Raw genomic sequence first — 10,159 nt, 5'->3', positions numbered from 1 at the left:
GGGGGACGCGGAGGCCAGGGACGCGGAGGCCGCGGAGGACTCGGCGCTGCCAGGTACCTGGCCGGGGAGGGCCCCGCTCGCGGGACTGGATTTGCTCTTGGGTCTCCTCAGAACCGCCCAGCTGTTTGTCGCAGCGCTCAGAGCAGGCGCTTCCTTGATTTTATTTAATCTAGGTATTTTGGGTAGGCGGAGAATGCGCCTCCCTTGACAAAATAATGAAGGTGGCTGCCCCGCCTCCGCCCTCCCACCCTTTATTCCGTAATGAGGTGGCTCTGGGTTGAGCCCAATGTGAACGCCTTTGACGTGTCCCTGGCGAAGTCCCCGGATCTTCATCCGCTGGCCTTGGTGGCCTCTGGACCACTGAACTCCCATCTGTTTATTTCTGAGCGCCCGTTTATGAGAGGCTCCCAGCTTTCATCAGATTCTCGAAGGTGACCGCCAGAGGTTAGGAACCACTGAGCTAAGCGCTCCGTCTTTTGAATGGGGCCGTTGTTTTCAGTGCTAAGTCCCTGACCTCGCCGCGCTGTCCCTAAGGAATATTTTGCATTTGTTTACGCAGACTGTTGCGTAACTCCCGGCTGGTGGGAGATAATCCTTGTAAGTGCCTGGCTCCCTCCGCTTCTCGCCACCCCTCCTCCGGCTGCTGCTGTGAGCGGGAGGAGAGGCAGCTGGAAAATGGCTCTTGGGGGCGGTGCATCTGCAGTTGCTGCCGGGGCCCCGCGCCTTCTCTCCTGCCTGGAGGAGCGCAGAGCTGGGGGAACTCTCGGCGTGTGAGGCGGGCTGGCTGGTCACTGGTGCTAGGGGCCAAGTTGAATGGATGCCCCAGATACATCCTGGAGGAACCCCCGGTTTCTTCCTGATACTCTAACGTGGGCCAGGCACCACCCGGCGTCGCTCAGTTTTAAAGAGGCTCTGGTGAGCGAAATAACTAAAACGTACTGGGAGCTTGCCATGCATCCAGTCACTGATCTTAGAATACGTATTTTCTCATTCAGCGTTCAAAACAATTCTAAGAGATGGGACCACAGCTTTTATCTGAGTTTTATAGATGAAACTCAGGATACATGATCAGTGATTTTATCTTTGTTTGCCAAATTGCAAGTGGTACTCAGTCAGACTCTCATCCTAGCTTCTCTGTGAGATGCTGAGCAGGAGAGGAAATTGAGTCCTGTTATACTGTTTTCAGCTACTCTCAGTTCATAATCGGTGGCCGGTGGCAGAGCTGCCCCTCCATCCTCAGGTTACTTGTGAATTCCCACCCATTCCTAACCTTTGCTAGAAGTTCGCATAACAGAAGGTGGAGAGGGTAAGGGGGCACTGACCTACCAGCTCAGTTATGAGATGTACTTTATCAGACTGAATGGGCTTTTCTCTCCCCGCCTCTCCCCCTTCATTGTTTGCAAAAGAGCTGTCAGCTATTTCCATGCATATATAAATGCGGATTTTAGACAGCACTGTAGTGTGGATGGGGTCTGTGTTTGCAAGAGTTCGTGATTATTTTGATTTCCTTAAAGACACTAAATCCTCCCAGTGGCTAAGGTAGTTACTTTTTCTCTGCTAATATTTCTGGTTTAGGCATCCAGGAGAAGAAAGGATGTTTCTGCTTTCAGGACTCCCAATCCCAGGATCTTTTGGTTTGCTCATGCCTGTCACAGCCCCTGTCTATCCCTGTGAATGGCAGGATTGAAAGGCCTTGTTTTTCAGTGGACAGTTTCTGGAATGATGAGCACGCTTTTGAGTTTCTATAAAACGTAAGCGCTTAGCCCTTGTCTTTACTGAAGCCATGTGTGCGCACAGAATCGTGTAGCTCTATATGGCTGAGCACCGCTACAGCAGCTCCCCTCCCCACCTGCCTATTTCCTAGGCGGCCACTTCCCACTCCTCTGGTTTGCCTTGCTGTGTATTTCTGTTTCTCCAGGTAACATGGCTTTTATTGATACTTCTTGATCTTTTTCAGTTTTTAGCACCATCTGTTGGCGTTAATTCTTTTTAGTGATCTCCTAACCCATACACATGGCCTATCCCCACCCTCTCAGTACCGTCATCGTAGAGTTTGTTAGATTCACAGTTAGTGCCTGTGGAAAGGTGGCTCACAGCTTCCTAACCCATACACATGGCCTATCCCCACCCTCTCAGTACCGTCATCGTAGAGTTTGTTAGATTCACAGTTAGTGCCTGTGGAAAGGTGGCTCACAGCTGCCCTATATTGTTTTTGCCGTGATTCCCTTTTCTTTCTTTTGCAACACCATGGACACATCAGGTTCACTGTCACCCTCCCCATCTTAAGACGTCCCTCCCGGGGCCTCTGACCTACTTTCATCTGGCCTGGTTGCATCTTGGGATGGCCCTTGGCCACCGCTGCAGGGTCTCCCTGGCTTCTCTCTTGGGTAGGACCCTCTGTTGTGTGGCTCTCACATGGTCTTCTTTCTTGGTTTACCCTCTCCTGACAAAGATTATCTTCTAGTACCTTCCTGAGAAAGGGTGTGTGAGAGGTTTAACTTTCTGAGACCTTGCATGTCAAAAGATTCTACCCTCACTATTCAGTAGTTTGTGGCTGGGCATGAAAGTCTAGGTTAGAAGTAATTGTCTCTAAAAAATCTGGAGGCGTTGCTGTCCAGTGTTGGAACTCCTGATGTTGCCATTACACTTCCATGTCATTCTTTGTTGATAACACGTTCCCGGCCTCGGGAAGCTTTTCAGGTCTTCTCTTTGTCCTCTGTGTTCTGAAAAGTTTCCCCGATCCACGCCTGTTTTCCTTGCAGTCAAACTCAGGTTTTGTGATTCTGGGAAGTTTTCTTGAATTGTTTTCTCATTTCTATTTATTTTTTTTCTGTTCCTTTCTTTTTGAACTCCTTAGTTGGATGTCAGACTTCACAAATGTATCCTATAATTTTCTACCCCGGCCCCCATTCCATCTGTCTTTTTCTTCTGTTTTTCTGGGCAGTATTCTCAACGTCATCTTCCAACTCTTCGATTACATTTTTCATTTGTGGGATCCTATTTAGTTTTTACTGTAAGAGCTGTTGAATTGTTTTCTAGGTTTTCCTCCCTCCCTTCCTTCCCTCCCTCTCTTTATTCCTCTTTTAAAAAAATAGTATTTTGTTCTTGATTCGTGCACATAGTGTCCTCTCTTACCTTGCTGAGAATATCGCTAGGAGTTTTTTGTCCACTTTCTTCTTGCGTGTTTCTTCAGCACAGTCTGTTTCCCCTCCGTCTCCCTGCATTTGTTTCTTTTGCTTGTAATCCTGCATTTCCTGTTAGAAGCTTTTCTCAGATGTCTAATGATCCTTGGCTTCTCGTTCTTATTTAAGAAATGGGTATAAGAAGCTGTCGGGAAGTTCCCTGTGTGTAGGGGGTGTGGGGGGAGGTGCTCGTTCACTGCAAAGTCCCTTCTCTCCGTAGCAGCGTGCTTCAAAGAGGGTCTAGAATGTCTCCAATTCCTTTCTTCATATTCCTTTTTAAATTAAATTTTATTTTTTAACCAGTTATACGTATGCATAATTTTTTTAAAATAGGCTTAAAATGAAAAAATAATCCTGACCCATCCACCAGCCATGCTCCTCGCGCCCTAGGGGCCTCCTTCCAACTCTCTACCTTTCGTTTCAGCATTGTGGGCAACACTCTTTTCATTCAGACTAATGTTGGCTTTTTTAGTTTAAACATTATATACTGACTTCCCGTCAGTATATTTATGATGATTTAGCTCGAGATCTTAGCTTGGCCATCCCCACCCCTAGACACATACCAGCACCTACTTTGTCCCACGGTATTAACTATGTGACTGTTTTCATTAAAGCACTATTCTGTGTTTGGATGATCACGGCTATGTAAATGTTACTTGCAGGTAATCCATGTAGTACATGCTGATTACATTTTCTTGGTTATTATTTATGTTTCTCCTGGAGTTAATCATAGCTTTACTTTTATGTTTGTTTGTTTGTTTTTGGTACTCCCGTCACTCATTCAGCCTGAAAGAGTCTGGTAGTACTGTAAAACTTGTCATATGCCAAGCACATTAGGTGTTCTGTTCGTTTCATTATTTTCCTTGGAGACATTTTTGTGGAACCCTTGGTTCTCCTGTTTTAATTTAGACTTTACGCTGTCCAGACCTGACATAGCTGTCAAACTGAGGCTTCTCTTCCCTGATTGCCTGACGATTCCTTTTGCTCAACTCCTTTATGCGGCCCCATCTCACAAGTCTCAAGTCTCCCTTCCTTTTGGTGGAGAAATGTTGAAGGGGAGTAAGCATTTTGTCACCTTGCAGTCTGAAAATGCCTTTATCCAAGGGCTGGACTGCCATTTTGGCAAGATAGAGACTTCCTAGGTTAGAAATTTCAGTATTTGAAGGCATCATTACGTTGACCCCTCGGTTTAGGTCTTACTGTTGAGAAGTACCATGTTATTCTGATGCTTATTTTGTATACGTGACCTCTTTTCTTTCTTTCTTTTTCTTTTCTTTCCTTTTTTCTTTGGGGAGGGAAGTTTTGGGACATTCTCTTCACCCTAGGTGCTCTAAAATTCTATGTGTCTGTCATTTTTCATTCATTGGGCTGACAACTTGGTGGGCCTTTTTAATCTGGAAACATTTCTTTTAGTTCCGTGATGTTTTCTAGTACTGTTTAAAATAATTTCCTCCACTCTATTTAGTTTTTCTTTCTATAATTATTTTTAGTTGGATGGTGTACTTCCTGGATCAAACCGCTAACATCTTTATTTAAAAATTTTTTGATATTGGAATTTTTGGTTCTGTTTTCCAGAACTCTTTAATTTTATCTTCCAAATTTTGTATAGAATGTTAAATCCTACCATTCTAGTTTTTAATTTCAAAGAGATTACTTTTACTTTTTTGTCCCAAGTGTTCTTTAAAAAAATTTTTTTAAATAGCATCCTATTCTCTCTGGGTTTCTTTTAACTCCCCCCTCCCCCCGCCCCAAAGCCATAAATATCCTTTGAGCGCTCTCCTATATTCCCAGCCTAGTCTTTTTCTCTATATTTTGGTCTCTTTCTTATTAAAGGATGTACTTGAATGCTTGCTCTTAGCCTGTCTGCCCATATTTAAGAGTGAGGCTTGAAGGGCTTTTCGGGAGCTGTGTTCCCGGGGGAGCTTGTGACCGTAATTGCAGGAGGACCCTGCTGTTTCTCTGGGGGTTGCCAAGGTCAGTACCTGCCCGTTTCTCTAGTGTCAGCTTCTCAGTGCTCATCCAGCCTTCTGCCTGGGTGGGCACAAGCCTGGCTCTCAGCATCCGGCAGCAGAGTTGGGGGAAGGGAGGAGGGATCCCGTTCTTTACCACGTCATCCTGTTCTCAGGAAGGTGCCCCCTTACTTCCGCTGTGCCTGGTGCCCTCCAGTCGTCCCTCTCCAGGCTGTAAGGCACCTGCATTCTGGGGTGGGGGCAGGGCGGTCGCCTGGCCAGAGGAGCAGAGGAAGGACTGTTGGAGAAGTATGCATTGCTGCCCAACAGGATTACCCTGGAAACTAGTGCTTCAGACTCTGTTATTGCTCATGGTTTCTGTGGGTTGGAATTTGGCCCCAGGCACAGGACGTGCCTTGTCTCTGCTGCGTCGGACTGCGGCCGTCTGCTAGGATGCTTGCAGGTGACATCTTCAGGTGCCTGGCCCTCCTCGTCACATGCAGGCTGGCCTCCAAGGGCGAGCGTTCCTGAGAGAGAGCTGGGCACCTGCTGTATTGCCCTTTACGACTTATTGCCGGGAGCCACGTGGCACCTCTTTCACCCCATTCTCTGCTCATAAAAGTCTGCCCAGGTTCAAGGGGAAGCAGCATGGACCCTGCTTCTCAGCAGAGGCACATTCATACTACACTGTCAGAGGAACCCCTGGGGCACTGAGTGATGCCGGACCTTTGGGAAGGCAGTCTGCCGCACTGGCCTTCTGGGGAGTCTGGTGCCTCGGTGCCAGTTCCTGCGGGGCTCCGCTGTGTCCTGGGCCCTTCTCCTGCAGGGAGTCGGTAGCATCCTGCTCTTCCTGTGAGTCACTTTTGTCTCTTCGTCACTTTCCATCTTCCAAAATTTGTCTGACGTCATCGCCTCCTGGCTCTTTGTCCTGTGGGTTTATACCTTTTTTCCTTCACTTTAGTGGGGTTTTGGGAGGAAGGGACTATATGCATGTGTCGCCAGTGCACATTTAGCCTGCTGACCCCATTTGCTCTATTTTTACTTATTTTTCACTTTCTTTATTAGTCTTAGAGGTTTGTGAATTCTGTTAATTTTTTTCCTAAACTAACCCTTGGCTATGTTGGTTTTCTTTATTATATGTTTATTAATTCATGATGTTTTTTCCTTACTCTAATTTTTTAATGCTTACTTTTTTTTTAGTTTTTTATTTTTTAATTAATTTATTTGTTTTGGCTGCATTGGGTCTTTGTTGCTGTACGCGGGCTTTCTCTAGTGGCGAGCAGGGGCTACTCTTCGCTGTGGTGTGTGGGCTTCTCATTGTGGTGGTTTCTCTTGTGGTGGGGCACGGGCTCTAGGCTCACGGGCTCAGTAGTTGTGGCTCGCGGGCTCTAGAGCGCAGGCTCAGTAGTTGTGGCGCATGGGCTCAGTTGCTCCACAGCATGTGGGATCTTCCCAGCCAGGACTCAAACCCATGTGCCCTGCATTGGCAGGCAGATTCTTCACCGCTGTGCCAACCAGGGAAGCCCCTAATGCTTATTTTTATAACATTTTAAGATGGATGCTTATCATTGACTTTTTTCCCCTGCCCCCTTTTTTTTTTGATATATTGATTTAAGGCTATACATTGCATTCTGATTACTGCTTTAGCTGTATCATGTTTAATGAGGAAACTGTAGAAACATTTCTAATAGGAACAGGATTAAGAAAGAAATGCCCTCTATCACCATTTTTTAATGTTTTTTTTTTTTAATTTTTAAAAATTGTGGTAGGGGCTTCCCTGGTGGCACAGTGGTTGAGAGTCTGCCTGCCGATGCAGGGGATGCGGGTTCGTGCCCCGGTCCGGGAAGATCCCATGTGCCGTGGACCAGCTGGGCCCGTGAGCCATGGCTGCTGAGCCTGTGCGTCCAGAGCATGTGCTCCGCAACGGGACAGGCCACAACAGTGAGAGGCCCGCGTACCGCAAAAAAAAAAGAAAATAGCTCATGGGAAGCCCTCAAGAGTTTTATAAATATTAATTGTATGGTTGTAAGTTCTGTCTCTTCTGTGTTTCCCATCTTTTGTCTCCCGCTACAGATTTCTTTGAGCTTGTTTTTTCTTTAAGTACAGAGCGTGAACACGGTTGTCTTATGGTCAGTGATCATCCCATTATCCCAAGTCTCTCGCTGCTGCTGGGCCTTCCTTCCTGTCTTGTCTCTTGTGTGCCTGGTCATCGTCCCAGGACACTCATCGTTGTGTCTGGAAGATTACCTGTAAGAATAATGTGAGGCCTGGGCTCTCCGGAGAGGGTTTTAGTTTCTCGTATTGGCTGCTTGTGGACCCTGCTGTTTTTAGTGTCAGCCCTTTTGGTGCTCCGTGGTGAGGAGAGTTGCTCCATTACCTGCATTGGGGTCTCCCCACTCTTCACTCCGCAGCCTGCTGTGACCTGCTCCCCCCGCCCATGCTCCCCTACATCCCCCGTGAGACAGCCTGGCTGCCCAGTGCTGAGTCTTCCTTTAAAAAAAAAACAAAAACGGAATACTTTATGTTTAATTGTGGTAAAACACACCTAACATAAAAGTTACCATCCTATTGTTTTGTTGTTGAGGTTTAGTTGATTCAAAATATTATGTAAGTTTCAGGTGTACAACATAGTGACTCACAGTTTTAAAGGTTACGCTCAGTCTATAATTGTTACAAAGTGTCGGCTGTATTCCCTGTGCCCTGCAGTACACCCTTGCAGATATTCATTTTGTACGCAGTAGCTGGTGCGTCGTAAGCCCCTGTCCCTAGATGCCCCGTCTCTTTTCTTCTGCATCCTCCTGCCCTCTCTGTTGTATTTGGCCCTGTTCACTGCTCTCTCCTTTTCCTTTTTTTTTTTTTTTTTTGCTGTACGCGGGCCTCTCACTGTTGTGGCCTCTCCCGTTGCGGAGCACAGGCTCCGGACGCGCAAGCTCAGCGGCCATGGCTCACGGGCCCAGCCGCTCTGCCGCACGTGGGGTCTTCCTGGACTGGGGCACGAACCTGCGTCCCCTGCATCAGCAGGCGGACTCGCAACCACTGCGCCACCAGGGAAGCCCCATCCTTTTCGGAGAGTCCTTCTCTGGCTTCTCTCCTGGAAGCTTTCCGACTTTGCTGGCTGTTCGCTCCCTGGCTCCCTGGCTGCTCCGTCTGCCAGCTCAGCCCCGGGGCCGCCCTCCGCCCCCTTTCCCCTCACTCCCACCGCCTACACCGCGTCCCCGTTGGGGGACCTGCGCTCCGTCTGAGCCTCGGCCCCCATCCGCCTGCTCAGGACCCCCTCCGATTCCACGTTCTCTTCTCGGCCCCGGATTAAGGGTCCAGCTGCTGCCTTCTTGGTGGCTCCAGGGGCATCTCACACCCGAGGCGTCAAGCACCCTTTCCCCATCCTTTGGCGGCCTTCTGCTGGAGGACGGCGTGACCAGCAGCTCCCAGCCCCTGAGGACGCAGACTCCTCTTTGCCTGCCAGCATCCTCACGGTGTCCGTCGCCCGCTCCCCTGTCCATCTCGCCCTGTGCCGCTGGGCTCTCCGCACTGTGGTCTGATCGGTGTGCAGTTCACAGGTACCCGGAGCACCGGCCAGGTGTGGTGGGCGCCATTCTGGTCTTTCCCACCGCTCCGCCCCTGCCATCACTGTGGGTTACCCTCCCCTCCCCGGACTCTGCTATCTTTCCCTAGCTGTCCTTTCTGTCCCCACCACTCTGATCTAACCTGTCCTTCACGTTCGTTGCTAGAGACTTCATTCCCGAAATGAAAATAGGACCACATCATTTTTCAGCCTAAAATCCTTCAGTGATTCTTCTTCATTTTCAGGAAAAAATAAAACTTCTGAGTTTGGCACAGAAAGTCTTTTCTCCCCGCTGCTACCCGCCACCCCCGCCCCGTGCGTTCATCTCTAGGCTCTCTGTGTGCCTGTCATCTTGAACTATGTATATTCTTTCTTCTGTCCAGGCCGTTGAACAGGCCAGTCCCTCTTTCTGGAATTCACTTTCCTAACCTCTTCGTGGCTGGCTTTACCTTGTCCTTTGAACCAAATCATTATTGTCTTCTTTGGGCAGGCTCCCCACGTGGGTTAGAGGAAGAGAAGGAAGGGAAATGAATCGATGAAGATGATTTAGGTTGTTCCCATCTCTCTCAGTGTTGTGACTACACCAGCCTCGGTCCCCCTTCTACTCTCTGTTGTCTTGGTCCTGATGGGCTCTTTCCTCTTTTCCTACATCCAGGGAAGAGAAGCGGACAAGGTGTGGACACATCACTCAGAGGAGTGTGTGAGTGATGGGTGGATTTGGGCTCTCATGATGCAGTGGAGGGCTGGCACCTCACCTCACCCCAGGCAGCACAGGGCTGGGTTTATGGACATGGCGCACGGGGGTGCGAAGCACTGAGCCCCAGGGTCGGACGCAGGCTGTCTGCTCCCTAAAATGCTTAGTAATAAATGAAACAATTCGGTAGATCAGGGTCATTGCAGAAGACAGAAATGACGGTGATCTGTCAGGGTTCACACGTGTGCATATTGTGTGAGGACCTCTGCTTCCACGGGGACGTGGATGTCTGCAGGGAAGGATCCACTAAAGGGGTGCGGGACCCGGGTGTGTCCTAAAAGTGATGGGGTTTGGGAATAACAAGCTGGAAAATCATCACCTAGAGCCAAATTCTGGAGCCTCGGAAACGAGGGGTTTCCCACAGATGTGAACAACGGGGTCTGTGAAGTGGAGCCTGGATGCACAAGGAGCTCTTATTCGCACATAAGTTTAGTCTGAGATGAAACGCAGGTTCACTAGGGGCTTACACAAAGAATACAACCTTTACAAGATCATAAAGTGCTTATAAAAATAATGAATGGAAAGTCACGAAGGGTAAAAGGGAAATAGTTACGTTTTGGACTGTGTTCTTAGTATCTGAGTTCACCTCAGGTGGGCGGTCTATTCCCCACTGGAGTTTCCCCAGCCCCGCTGAGAGATTTAGGACTGTGTAGACCAGGGGCCCTGGTTCACGTCAAGAACAAGAGCCCCCTTCCCAGATGCTCACACTGGG

General features: G+C 48.6%; 1 protein-coding gene across 1 annotated transcript in view; it reads left to right on the top strand.

The window, feature by feature from the left end:
* Position 1: 1 nt before the first annotated feature.
* CCSAP (centriole, cilia and spindle associated protein) overlaps positions 2-10,159 on the top strand; it is a gene marked incomplete at its 5' end in the record, with an annotated part of 17,012 nt that continues 6,854 nt past the window's right edge. Inside the window, one exon of the mRNA XM_024765617.1 lies at positions 2-53. Coding sequence (XP_024621385.1) covers positions 2-53 — 52 coding nt within the window. The remainder of the gene's footprint in view (positions 54-10,159) is intronic.

Source organism: Neophocaena asiaeorientalis, unplaced genomic scaffold (genome assembly GCF_003031525.2).
Source record: "Neophocaena asiaeorientalis asiaeorientalis breed wild unplaced genomic scaffold, Neophocaena_asiaeorientalis_V1.1 scaffold369, whole genome shotgun sequence".
NCBI classification, from domain to species: Eukaryota; Metazoa; Chordata; class Mammalia; order Artiodactyla; family Phocoenidae; genus Neophocaena; species Neophocaena asiaeorientalis.
This window is presented reverse-complemented; position numbering and strand designations above follow the sequence as displayed.